The sequence below is a fragment of the Passer montanus genome, unplaced genomic scaffold (assembly GCF_014805655.1).
Source record: "Passer montanus isolate IOZ18808 unplaced genomic scaffold, ASM1480565v1 scaffold11, whole genome shotgun sequence".
Taxonomy (NCBI): domain Eukaryota; kingdom Metazoa; phylum Chordata; class Aves; order Passeriformes; family Passeridae; genus Passer; species Passer montanus.
In genome coordinates, this window is record NW_024357613.1 from 22639797 (window position 1) to 22653846 (window position 14050).

At 35.9% G+C, this 14050-nt stretch overlaps 1 protein-coding gene across 1 annotated transcript in view; it reads left to right on the forward strand.

Annotated features, from left to right (window-relative positions):
* Positions 1-14050, forward strand: part of COL21A1 (collagen type XXI alpha 1 chain) — an 89196-nt gene that overhangs the window by 40235 nt on the left and 34911 nt on the right. The window contains exons 11-16 of the mRNA XM_039728071.1: positions 5953-6006; positions 7183-7236; positions 9737-9790; positions 10599-10652; positions 12377-12430; positions 12509-12562. Coding sequence (XP_039584005.1) covers positions 5953-6006; positions 7183-7236; positions 9737-9790; positions 10599-10652; positions 12377-12430; positions 12509-12562 — 324 coding nt within the window. The remainder of the gene's footprint in view (positions 1-5952; positions 6007-7182; positions 7237-9736; positions 9791-10598; positions 10653-12376; positions 12431-12508; positions 12563-14050) is intronic.

The window sequence follows — 14050 nt, forward strand, 5'->3', positions numbered from 1 at the left end:
AAACCAAAGAAATGTAATAGTTTCTAAAAGTTGGAAATGTCCCTCTTTTAAAATACGGGACTTGTTATATTGAAACCTGAGCATGCTAACCCTGATGGTCCAGATGAGCAGTGCATACATGAATTTTTCATCAGTCCCACAAGTAAATATGCTCATTATACCTGTGATATAAAATGTTTTTATACTTTTGCTCTTAAACAGCTTTTGATAGCTATTAAATTCAGGGGTTTTTGAACCAGAGTTAGAGAACACAATCGAAATTGAAACTATCGGTGCTTTAAAGTACTGCATTTTGATTTTAGACAATCCTGAAAATACAGGTTTTAAAGTATTCCAAGATGGGGAAGTCTATTTAATCAGAGCAACCTTTCATATTTGGTGGTGCTTAAGCTTATGAAGTGCAGTTCTGATCTCTTATAAAAGACAAATATACATTGAACATGGAGCTGCATGGGGGAAGGTGTCCATCACATCTGACCACACTGATTTCTGGAAATAGATTTGCAGTATTGATAAGCTTAGCAGAGCTGCCTTTTATCCAGCTAAGTTGGATATTTTGAAAAGTAAAGGGATATCATGTAAACTTTAATGAAAGCAGAATGGACTGGTTATTGGTAGGGAAATGTCTGTTTCTCTTCTTTCTTTTAACAAATAGATTAAAACTTCATTTCTGAAGCATCCACTCAGCTACAACCGTATTGTTTTAGAAACAATTTGTTATGACTCTTAATAAAGAGATTATTAATATCTTAATAATAAAAATATTATTACTATTTAAAAATAGTTTTTATAATTAAGATATTAATAATATATTATTAATATATTATTAATCTCTTAATAATAAAACATTTTTATCTTTTAATAAAAAGATTTCCACTTCAAGGCTGTTTATCCTCCCATAAGCACTAGAATTTGTAACAGCATGAGTAATGAAGGAGAAATACATTGGTACTGTAGACCTACCGTAACTTTGTAATCTGGCAGTTGCAGCTTATTTTTTCCTGCAAATAAGTCTTAATGTGCATTCTCTCAACATAAAAAAGATTAACCAAGTATCTCAGAATGAGAATCAAAAAGCTCCAATACAGGAGAAATTGTATCACACTGCTGAGGAACTTACATTGTGTTTGCAGCTAAATCCTATAGCTTTATTAACTGAAGAATGTTTCTCAAATACCAGTTGTAGTTTTTGTGCTTGTTCTTTGTAAGGACATAATTAGAAACCAACTAGCTCATCTGCAGCTTTGGCCAGTACATTATTTTTCCTTACAGAAGATTCTTGGGTGTATTCCAGGCAACCTTCTAGCTGTGAATGGTGAGAGACCCTTTAGAACCACTGTGCAGGAAAACCAATTCCTCTCTCTGTCTTTTTCTTACTATTTTACTTTTGTATATGCTAATATGACTAGCATGTTTTCTGTGCTGTCAGTAATTTTTCTTGTTTGGGGAAACTTTGCTCATCTGAACCTTTTTAGTTTTATATCTCAGGGAACTCTGAAAAACAAGCTTTTAATTCAGACAGCACCATAGGCTTACAGGTAGTGAGTGGTGTAGTCAGTCTTGTTTAATCAAATGGCTTTTGCATGAAAAGCTTTTCCTGCAAAGTCATTCTTTTCTGTTCCCAAACACATTTTTATGTTCTTCTCTAAAGTCTTTCCAGTTTGCCTATCTGTTATTAATTTTCTTGGAACAGTATAACTGGTCAACAAAATGTTTCTTCCTCTGAGAAGGGGTTTTAGGCATGCATTTATATGAAACTATAAATGAAACTGATTTTAAAGTAAAACAGCTAATAAAATTTAGTTTGTTGTTTGTGGGCTGGCTATATTTTTGTAATACTTAATGTTAGTTTTAGACCAGAAAAATTAAAAACAACCTAATATCTTAAATCTTACCAGAACATAATTATTTACCTGCTGTTATCCAGTAAAATTGTTTACTCTAATATTTGGGGAAGTAAACATAAACATGACTTTTTTTCAGACATTTCTTAAATATTATTTTGATTAGTTTTGTTTAGAGTATCTTTGTTTTTTCTCCTTTGTCACCTCTGTTTATATTTTGATACATACAGAAAAGATCAATTACAAGAACTGTAAAAAAACCTGAAAGTGAGAAGTATACGTAAAGAAAATACATTTTTTTCAATAAAAAATGTAATTTAGAAACTGAAATTATTAAACTGTCTAGTCAAGAATAAAACACTGATAAATAAGTGCAAGGATAAAAGCAATATTTGAATCTCAAATGGAACTAATTTTCATGAACATTATTAATCAGAAAGAAGCAGTTGGAGTGATTGCTGGCCCTGAAAGCACTCAGGAGCCTAACTGTGTGGTCACAAAGCCATTTTTTATTCCAAAGGATACTTTGTATGTACTGGGGAAAAACTCAGTTTAAGGGGAAAATAAATTACCAGAATCTATGCAGTGATCACTTGTGGTTAATAGAGGTGATAGGTTATCAGTCTGTTGACAGAAATTTAAAAAATCCACCCATTTGTCAATTTTGAACTATGCAGCTGGCAAATTTGGACAATTTTTGAGTATTCCATCTAGTTTCACTCATGAAAGTTTGGAACAATTTGCCTGTCTTTACAGTATGTACAAGAAAATAAAATAAGAGATGAGAAAAAAATAAGCAGTTTACAAAAAAAAAATCTGGCGAGACTGACTTTACTGGTACAAGCAGATATGGAGTTCATAAGGTATCAAAAGTCTCACATAATAAGTAATTTTTGATCATTCCAATATATGTTTTAAAAGATTACAGAACATTATTACAGCTGTATTACCTAGAGTTTAATATTTGGTGACCAACTGAAGGCCAAATCTTTTATGATGTACTTACTATAAGAGCAATGATAAGTTATTTCAACTTTTGGAATAAAAATGGGTAATAGTTTCACATACACATAGAATTCCCTGTGCTACTGGATAGATTGCCTGGGATTTAAGTTGTTCTAAACTCTGTATCTACTTTTCTCAGAAAACTTTCATAGACAGAGTTGATAATTCAGCTGTGAAATACTGCTCTCAATTCCAGGAAAAATACATATTCCTCAGTAATACTGTGGCCTTTTTATTGTTAGAGGAGATCTTTCTGCTCTGTTCTCATACAGTCATGTAGAGCTTTTCCTGAGACCTGTAAGTCTGGACTCAGAGCAATGCCTGATGCTGACTTGTGCTGCAGACAGCTGTAGAGTTCAGACAGAAGACCACATCACTACCTGCAGCAGCTGCCAAAGGCAGAGGATATGATAAGGATGAGCATCTAAACAGTGAGCAGGAAGTCAGACTCCCTTGGTATATCATCCTATCTCCCAATAGCCTGAAGAACTTTTAAAGCTTGATTTACATCCTTTTATTTAATGGTCTTGATGGATCTTTTTTTCCTCTGTGCTATTTGAGAACATTGTGTTTAGCTAAAACATTCTGCTAGGGGCTCTGAGTTATGAAGGCCTTGGCAGATGATGGAGTAGCTAATGGAGGAAAATGTAGTGAAATGCAGAAATAATAAACGTGGATACATGTCTACATATTTAAAGCAATTTTTGTTGAGATGTAATGTATTTTATGAAAAGAGTTTGAAGACCGGTCTTGTAATGCTTTATGTAGTTGTGCTTTAAAGATTTTCTGCAAGAAACTACCACAAGAGGTCTGCAGACCTTTCAGAGTATTTCCTAAACACTAAGTTAAATGTTCCTTTTTCAATTGAATTCCATTATGCTTAGTTACATCACCCTAAATAGTTCATTTTACTTAGTGTTTACACAGTCCTTGAATATCTTTAGACCATTACTGTTGATCCCTGGTTCGTTCCTAGCCAAACTCAGCTTGCTTACTTCTCACTTTGTCTTTGCCAAGCAGTCCTGTGTTCATGCCTTTGTTGTTAATGTTGTCCATTGACTCCAAAAGCTTTTCATTATGGGAATGTGCAGTGCAGTTCTCATTGACTTATTCATAATCCTCTGTTTTTATTTTTATTTTAACCTTATCAGACAAGATATGCCTAGGAATGCTGTCTGAACTTTTGTCCTTTAGGTGTGCAAATGCATTGAAGATACAGTGATTCTAACTTTAGTGACTTTCTGTGAATTTCCTTTTGAATCTTCTCTCTTCCAGCTTTCCATTAAAAGAACACGTTGACAATGTGTTTGATTTGTATTGAAATCACATTACAATATTTAGCCCTGAGCTAAATATGCAGTTTTGTAAGCTGAAAAACTTTTCTGCTGTCCTCCATTCATCTTGTAATTTTGAAATTCAGTTCAGCCAGGAAATTGTCCTCTTCTACTTCTTCCCCTGCTGAGTTAGAGGGAGAAGGGAAATTGCATTGCAGAGATCTAAATTATGAAATAAAGTTTTATTTGTATAGAATTATATCCTACAGAAAGTCATAGCAGTTTTTTGTTTTTTTTGAGAAGAAAAAAATGGATCAACTTTTAGAGGCATTTTTTGATTTGATGAATTGTTTCTGCTACCCAGGAGGTCTATAAGCACTCTGGGGATACTATACCATTTACAGTTAAAGCTGATTTTGCTAGAACTGCCTTGAGCACTAAAAGTAAAATGCTTGATAAAGGATCCATGTATGACAGAGACCTAGAATTCTGTTTACTTCTATATTAAACATTACCAGCTGGCTCATCGGGCAATTGCTCAAATGTCTTTTGGGAAGAGGGCACAGCAAGGACTCTCTTGTGTCTAACCCAGCAAATAATTTTAGCTCTGTTTATTATTCAAAGGAAGCTCTGACTGATTTAAAGAAGAAATCAGACAAACACGTTGCCTCCCTTGTACTGAAAGCATTCTATTAGTTCCTTTTACCAGCGTGGAAATAACTCCATGAAATTTTTTTTGCCAGGATTTTAAGCTTGACACACATTTGGAAATAGGATTATTACTTCTCTCAATTCAAATCAAGATCAGATTCTGGGTATTTGAAATTGGATAGCCCATTTAATGGGATTTATCAAACTTAGTTTTGTCTGCCTGCTGAAATGTTTGAACCAAATAGCCTCAGAATATTATAGAACAATTTCTGTTCTTGCTTTATATGTTTTCTTGAAAAAATCCTCTTGGTAGCTCATTTTGTCCACTGAAAGGACATGTTTTTAAATGAGCAGTGCAAAATTCTTATTCTTCAGTAACTTGCCTCTCTTAAAGGATTTTTTAAAGCCCTTGTTAATTTTGCATGAAAACTTGCTATCTTTGCCATACTAATTGGATCAAATCCACCAAAATATAGACATATATTTTGGTTTCTGGAAAGGTTTTCTTGTTCTGCCAATGCTGATTTCTAGCAAAGCATTCCTGAAATTCTCTTTTTAACTCATGAATTATTTAGTATTTCTTTTTGTAGTCTCAGTCATTCAAATTTTTTTTTATTTATATAGACTGTTATATACCTTCAAGTTCATAGCTAAGTGCTTAGTATCAAGAATGGAATTTTATTATGTAGAGATATTATAAAACTAGCTGCATAATGTATTAAAACATACCTTGTTTGTTAAACCTTATTTCTGTAACTGGATAGAAGCCTTTAAAAGTCTTGGCAAGTTTCAGCTATTTTTCTTAAGAGAGAGAGAGAAAAAAAATGTGTCTACATATGTGGATTAATTTTTTTTTTCCAGTGGAAAATAAAACAATATGTTTGTTATGTTTTTTTGTAACAATTCTAGAATGACTAGTTTTAGCTAAAGTCTGGAGACTGAGAACTTCAGCTGCAGATATGAAAGCTTTTGAAAGCTGAAATCTAAATCTCAAATGTATGATTGTCATAGCAGTTGCTAAAATCTGTGACCCAAAATTATAGGGTTGTGACAAAAATTCTTTAACTAAGCAAAATTCTTAAGTAAGCAAGAGGATTGTTTTTTTCTTTTTAAATAGGTGTTTGGAAATTTGTCTGTGTTGCTTTTGAAAAGTCACAAGTCTTGGTTCTTTTCCTAAGGGATATCAGGGATCAGCAGGAACTCCAGGTATCCCAGGAACTCCAGGGGTTCAAGTAAGTTTGTATTTCATTCCTAGAATTTGAATACCTGAGACAAATCCTGCCAAGTCTCACTCAATATCTTGTCTGTCATTGAGAGCTGAGCTGTGGGGAATGAAGAGGACTCAAGGGGTGTCATGGATCAGGGGCCATCCTTGGGTGAATTGCTTTGAAATTCACATGGTTTTGGGGTTTGTAGGTAGGCAGGCTGACTACAAATTGAAGCAGGGCTAGGTAAGGTCTCTAGAAGATGGGCTCAGATGCAGCTTTTTATCCCCATCCAGAAGCCAAACAGTAGTTGCTTCAGTTTTTCTGTGAATCACTAGCAGTGATCTGAAGTCTTGTCGTGGTGATGGATTGTGCACAATTCACAAGCCTAAAGCAAATTTTCACATAAAGCCCAGATTGACAGAGGAGAATTCTTTTTCTTTTTGTATTAATTTAGTAGTTCTGACTGAGACAGTTGTTGGAAACCTGTGCTGTATCATGCTTCTGGCATGATCCTGGCTGAATAGTCAAGGATTTACTCATTTGTGGAATTAAATATCTGAGAGCCTGCTGGGGCCAAGAGCAAGCCTGCAAAATGGCATAGGTGGAGGCTGTCTGATGGGCTGTTGAAGGGGACATCTCTGGGCTCACTTGTTGACAGGCTGTGGTTTTGAACAGGCTAATACAGCTGTGTGACATTATTTTTTTTTTTTTCCCCTGGGGTGGTCCTTGGTTAGAATAAAAAAATGTTTGAGTGTTCCTCAGTCATGGATTAAAATTAAATATCTGAGAGCCTGCTTGAGGCCAAGAGCAAGCCTGCAAAATGGCATATGTGGAGGCTGTCTGATGGGCTGTTGAAGGGGACATCTCTGGGCTCACTTGTTGACAGGCTGTGGTTTTGAACAGGCTAATACAGCTGTGTGACATTCTTTTTTTTTTCCCCCTGGGGTGGTCCTTGGTTAGAATAAAAAAATGTTTGAGTGTTCCTCAGTCATGGATTATAATAGTGTGCCATGTTCATCCCTGCCAGGTACACATTATGCTTTGTTCTGCTTTTGTGTCCAGTCACTGAAATGTTGGAATCAGGCAGCTGACACATTGGTCTCTGGTTTGGTCTCTGGCCCATGTTTGTGTCTAATTCTGTATCAGATTGCATTAGTATTATCAGTATTTGAACTGGTGTACATTTTTTTCTCAATCTAGGGACCTCGTGGCTTGCCCGGTATCAAGGGAGAACCAGGAAAAGATGGGGCAAAGGTAAAAGAAACCAAACCAGAATGATAGATAAAAAGCTTTTACTCGTACTATTTGTAATTTTTGGTTATACAGGTAATAGTATCAGTATTTTCACATGAGTGTTCTGTGATAATTGTTTTCTAAAAGGAAGGATTAAGAATCCTAAATTTAAATTCTGAATCTGGCCCTCTATTTATTAAAGTTTATATAGGCTTTGGCACTGCCAGTAACAACTTTATTTCACTGAATAACATAAACTTAGAAAGAGTATCTTAGTATGGGTACCTGGAAGCACAATACAGACATCTGTCGGAATGGTTTATTTTTAACTCTTTTCACCCTTTTTCTCTTTAAGTGAGTATCCAGATGATTTAGGTAGGAATTCCTGGATGGCACTTTTTATCAGAAAACACTGTCTAACTGAACCCAAAATTTTTTTGTGGAAAATTCTAGCTGAGGTGTAGCCATTAGCTTAGAGATACAGACAGATGTGGAAGCTTATATGTAACTCCTCCTGGTAATCAGGATAAACTTGACTCAGGATCTTATGTAGACACAGTGAATAAACTGCCCATTGGCTGTGGCCTTCTCTCACATTTCTGCCTTCTCTCACATTTCTGCCTTCTCTCACATTTCTGCCCTATGTTTAGAAAAGTTCTAAGCCCATTGTAATGACAATTATTTTGGTTTTGATTCATTAAAACTTCAAAGCCCTTTCTGTAAAACAAGCACTTATTTTCCCAACAGATCTTACAATTTCTTTCTAAAGTTTCAAATAACTAGGTCCTTAAATTCATCGCTGTTCAGCAGAATTCTCAAATTCATGGTTAGAGCTGAAAATTGCTTGTGTGTTCTGTGCTTTATTCATCTCAATCTAATTGATTTTAGAAGTTAATCTAATTAATCAGTAAGTATTGGGCTATGTGTAGAAATTAAGATGCTGCTGATGAAAAACTGTAACTGCCTTGTAGTGTAGGGTTGTGACAGATAGAATATTTCCTGTTGCTCAGTCTAGCCTTGTGTAAAACAAGCCAAGAAATAGGGCTTTCACCACTGCTTTAGAGAACATTTCCATTGTAAAATAGATCTTGACATTAGAATTTTTTTCCTGGAAATTCTGCCCCAATTTTCATCTTTTTATTTCATCCCATTACTTGTTAAGTTTCTGTAGTAGCTAATTTAAAATTGTTTTCATTTCCAAATGTTTTGGTTTATCTAATAATTGAACCACCACTTCTGAGTAGAAATCAAGACTCCACACTTTTTCATTAAGAAGCAATGGATATATGAAGTGTTAATTTTATAACCCCTGCTGATTTTAAACTCCATTCCATTGTCTGCTTTTAATATTTATTTGTTGAGAGATATTGTGATAACATTAACCCACAAGCTGTCATTCCTGTGGTCATGTTCCTGCCTACTGCAAATATATGACAGACCTTTCCAAATCTGCTTAGGCATGAATGGCTTTGATAAACAGCATTGAGACATGTTGTCCTGGTTTAACCCCTGTCTTAGAATTTGAAATACTGAAATGAATATGAAATAACTTTTTAAGCATAGTTTACTATTCCTTCTATCTGATTGAAATATATTAAACAAATTGAAATATATTGTTCAATACAAAGTAGGTATTAACAGAAATAAAGCATTCTGATTGCTCAAAGATTAGCTGTTTTCTCATGTGAAGTAGTCTACTGAACCTTGCAACTAGGATTTTTTTTTTGTTTCAAATCAAGTAGTGACAAGTTTTAATTTAGGATTTCTTTGTTATTATTGCTCAAGGGAGCTTGCAGACAAATTGTCAGTTAAATATCTTCAGCTGCAAATGCAAAAGTTTGGAATTCCTGATACCTGACACCTCTTAGAACAATAAAAAGAAATGGTATTTTGCCTTGTCTTTTCAATTGCTAACTGCTTTTACCTAAGTGGATTATTTAGTTTCTGAAATGAGAACTTATTTGTCAAATTGCCAAAGCTGTTTTATAAGTGTATTTTGTTTTAATTGAGTTTCTTTTGTAGAACAGATACTTAATATCTTATTTTATAATACTCCACTTATCCTCTGAAATGAGAACTCATTTGTCAAATTGCTAAATTTGACAAATTGCTAAATAAACAGCTAAAGCTGTTTTATAAGTGTATTTTGGTTTAATTGAGTTTCTTTTGTAGAACAGATACTTAATATCTTATTTTATAATACTCCACTTATCCAGAGTAAGCTGGTAGGAAATTTTATAAAGTCTTAAATTGCTGCTTTTGAACCTCCATAGGACTTACTAAAAGATTACTGTAAATTTAGTCTAAAATTTAGTGATTAAGGTTTTTAGTTTATGTAATGAATTTTGTTTAAAGATAAAAAATCTCTTATTGGTCATCATACCAATGTTGTGAAGTTGATACTGTGATATATTATGTCTTTCCACTATTTGCTGATCACTTGATCACAAGAATATGAATGTTGTTGTAGTATATCACCACTATTTGAATACAAGGATTTAAAATATGTTTGCTCTTTCAGGGTGACAGTGGACTACCTGGTTTTCCTGGATTACATGGGATGCCAGCACCAAAGGTTGAAATTAAATATTTCTTGTTACAATATTCCTGTGTTGCAGCTTGCCCTGTAGTTCAATATAAAGGGTAAACATGTCTATATACAATACTATTTCAGAGAATTTGATGAATTCCTCAAGATGAATAGATATGAAGGTGATATTTAGGGAAGATATATACCATGGGACTTCATTACATAGATACCAAACAATTGAAACCTTCTGTTATTTAATTTCTGTTTTGTTCTATGGATTTTATATTAACTTGATGTTACTACTTAAAGGATTCTTCATCACAAATAATGTTTAAAAAATTGTATTATTTTCTTGTCAATTTACTTAAGTGACAGACTTTTGAAGAAAAGTTCTGATTTATCACAGTGTCTTTAGTTCATCTGTGCTCCCAAAAACAATTTTCCCCATAGTTTTTGCTCATTTGTGTTAGAACTCAACAGAGTTTACATCTTAGCTTTTCCAAATCCATGTTTTTAACTCTTCAAATAATGTCTTCAGAGAAGTCCAGCCCTTTCCAAGGAGCTGAATTTTCACTTAGGTTCCTGCCTATATTGAAGCAATGAGAATCAGAAAGTGCCTTCTATGGAAAGTAGAAGCCTTAAGCCTGCGAGCTGTGGATTTTCTCACCATCAGTGTTGGGCATTCTGGCCTTCTCCTCTAGGAAAGCTGGGAAAATTCAGGATTTGCATTTAAATCTTGGAGCTCTTTGCCTTCTTTGTGTCTGCTGTACATTTATACTTTATATAGATAAATATATCTTTATGTAACTACTTCTATTTTAAAAATTAATTTGCTCACATACATTTTGTGTAGGGAGAAAGAGGTCCTAAAGGAGATCAAGGAGTGCCAGGAATATATGGAAAAAAGGCAAGTGACTTTATAAACATAAATTAAAGCAAAATGCTATTGGTATCTGTGATGGGGTCACCTAGACTGGATGCCTGGTGCAAACACCCTGGCACCTCTCTCAATCTCCCTTCTCAACAGTACAAGGAAGAAAATAAGATGGAAAAGCTTGATGGTCCAGATAAGAGTGATCACCTGCCAGTTACTGTCACAGGCAAACCAGTGGCTACTTGGGGAAAATTAGTTTAATTTATTGGCAACTGAAATAAGTCTGGATAGTGAGAAAAAAAACCCAAAAAACCAAACAACAAAACCCCCTTCTCCTCCACCCTGCCTTTTCCTAGGCTCAACTTCTCTCCTTCATGGGATAGGAAATGGGGAGCAAGGTTAGGGTGGTGTTTGACAGCTTCTCCCTGCTCTTCCCTCACCCTCCTCCCCTGCACCAGGGCAGGTCCTTCCCATGGGCCACAGGCCTTCAGGGCAAACCTGGCCTTGCACGGATTCTCCATGGGCTGCACCTTGGCTACCACAGCTCCACCATGGCGCCTCCAAAGGCTGCCAGGGAATCTGTGCTCCAGAACTCTCTTCTTGCTGTCTGCGGGGCTGCTACTTTTCACCTCTTTCCTTATTTTGCTGGTGTCATGTTTCTGTCCCTTGTTAAACTCATTCCTGACTCCCTCCCCACCCATGGCTCAGCCCTGCCCTGCAGTGGGTGGCTGGAACCAGCTGTGTCCGGCTGTGTCCGGCTGGAAGTGGCTGTATCCGGCTGGAACTGGCTGGGACCAGACCCTGCAGTGGGTGGCTGGAACCGGCTGGAACCAGCTGTGTCCGGCTGTGTCCGGCTGGAACTGGCTGGGACCGGCTGTGTCCAGCTGGATCCGGCTGTGTCCGGCTGGAAGTGGCTGTATCCGGCTGGAACTGGCTGGGACCAGCTGTGTCCAGCTGGGGCAGCCCCGGCCTCCCCTCACGGAGCCCCCCCATTCCCACTGGGAGCCTGGGCATGGGAACCCCAGGCAACATAATTAATATTTTTCTAACATGCATATTCACAGAAAATGTACTTCTTAATTTACAGCTCAGAAGAATGTTCCGTGCTTTTATTGGATGTATTTACATTCAGTAATGCTAAACTCATGCTCTGCTTCTTTGGATATTTTGAGAACCTTTTCATTCTGCTAATGGATTGGTGTAACTCATTTTCACATAGCACAAAATTTTTTGTAAATATGTTTATGGTGTAACACACCATATACAGGACATATGTAGTAATTGTATTGCAAAAAAGTCTATGTGTTTTAATACAGATGTACATATCACCAAACAAGAGAGAGGGAGACAAGTTAGGGGAGGGAGGAGGGGAGCACGTGAAAGGAGTGAGACTGCTAGTGGATGGGAAGAGAGATGTCTTAATCTGTAATTTAGATAAAACAGACAGTATATTTGGCCATCCACTGTTAACAGCTATATTTTCACCTGGCCTTATATTTTCTTCATGTGTTTATATAACATAGAGTTTTAAGCAATTTGAAAGAGGGTCTGTGTTAGCATTTCTGTAGTTTGAAGCATATTTTTTTAATGTGATGGGGTCGTAGGTATTAATTGACAACTGCCCGAGTTAAGAAAAGTATAGATCTTCTGTAGTTTTTCAAAATAAGAAATAACATACACGAATCATTAGTTAAATATATTGAATTTGCAGCACCTACACTGAGCACTACTTACTTTCCGCTTGCTGTTCTTCTCAGGGTTCAAAAGGAGAGAAGGGTGATACAGGGTTTCCAGGACTGCCTGGGCGATCTGTAAGTTTTCTGAAGACAATTTGTCATCAGCTTTTGCTTGTTAATTTACCTGCTGATTGCTGTTAAATGTTGCCACAGGGAGACCCTGGCAGAAATGGGAAAGATGGATTACCGGGCAGTCCTGGCTTCAAGGTATGTGCAAATGGATATTAATATCTTGATAAAAGTCTTCAATAGCATTGCTTGTGATGCAAACATACCAAATTTATTCTGGAGAGTATTACTGGAAATCAAAAAAATGTTGTTGCTGGGAGATGTGGAAGTTTACTGCAGCAATGAGCAGACTTCATTGTTTTCAACTGTTCTGTGAGCAAAGGAAAAGCTTTTATTAAGAGTATTAGTAATCACTAGAGTTTGTTTATACTTTATCTCTGATATCCTTTTGTGTTTCTCTAACCCTGTTATTCTGTTAAGGAGATTTATATACAAGCATATACTGGAGAAGATAATTGCTTTTGAAGGGAGCTGCAGGAAAATTAGGAGAAAGTACCTTCAGTAATGAATTAATATTTTTGTATGTGTTTTTATTCTCTTCACTATACAGTGCTGTTTGTATTTAATGCAGAACAGTTTTTCAAGTCAACTAAGTATGTGTCTACTGTGAAAAAGGCAATAGGATTTGGTATTTCTATAATGAATTGCAGTTTGTGAGCTTACTGGATGTCTTGCTTGTCAAGTTGTTGCTTGCACTGTTCTAATTTGTGAAAACATAGACTTCAGTAGTATCAGTTAGAAGTCCAAAGGGAAAAGATTTTAATAATATGTGATGTAAATGCTCAATTGAATTCATCTAAAGAAGTTTTTCAACAGCAGCTTTGTTCCTATATTTCTTTAATAATAGTGAAATTATCTAGGGCTGCTCAAGATTAATGTTACTTCAAGGTCCAAAAATACAAAAATCTGAGTGCATTTTGAATTTTAAATTCATATTGCTGTATTGGGAGATCTGAATCTTCTATTTTGTGAGCATGCTTGTCTAGTGCAGTTGGGGATGCAGCTGGCATATCTGTCACGTCTGCTGCAGCAGGGACACATGACACAAGACCTGTGAGATACCTAAAATCTTTCAGGCAGCAGCTGTCAGTGATGTGGATCCAGAGTAATGCCAGTGGAGTCTGGAGAGTAATTCAGCTCAGAGAAGGCAGACTCATAGGTGTCAGTTTAGTTGAGCACAAAAAAAGCCCCTGGTGCATTTGAAATGCATTAGTGTCCAAAACATTCTCAGGGAGCTAAAAAATGTAACATAAGTCCTATGGAAAGCCAGTGCCTTTCAGGAGCTGGAGTAGACAAGATACCATGGGGCATCTCAAATGTGACCAGATGTCTGTGTGTGAGCAGTGGGATTCAACTCCTGGTGTCTCATCAGCTGAATCAATCCTCCATCAGTTGTCCAGACTAGACTTGTGATATGAGCTTGGTTACCTTCAGGAATTTATTTCAAATGAATCCTCTCTTATTTTATATACATATGTGTGTATATATATATGTATATATATATGTGTGTGTATATATATATATATATATGTATATGTGTGTGTGTGTGTATGCACACACATCCATGGATATCATTGCTAAGTTGGAGGAGAAATTTCTTCTCTGGTACTTCAGAACATAGGAAAA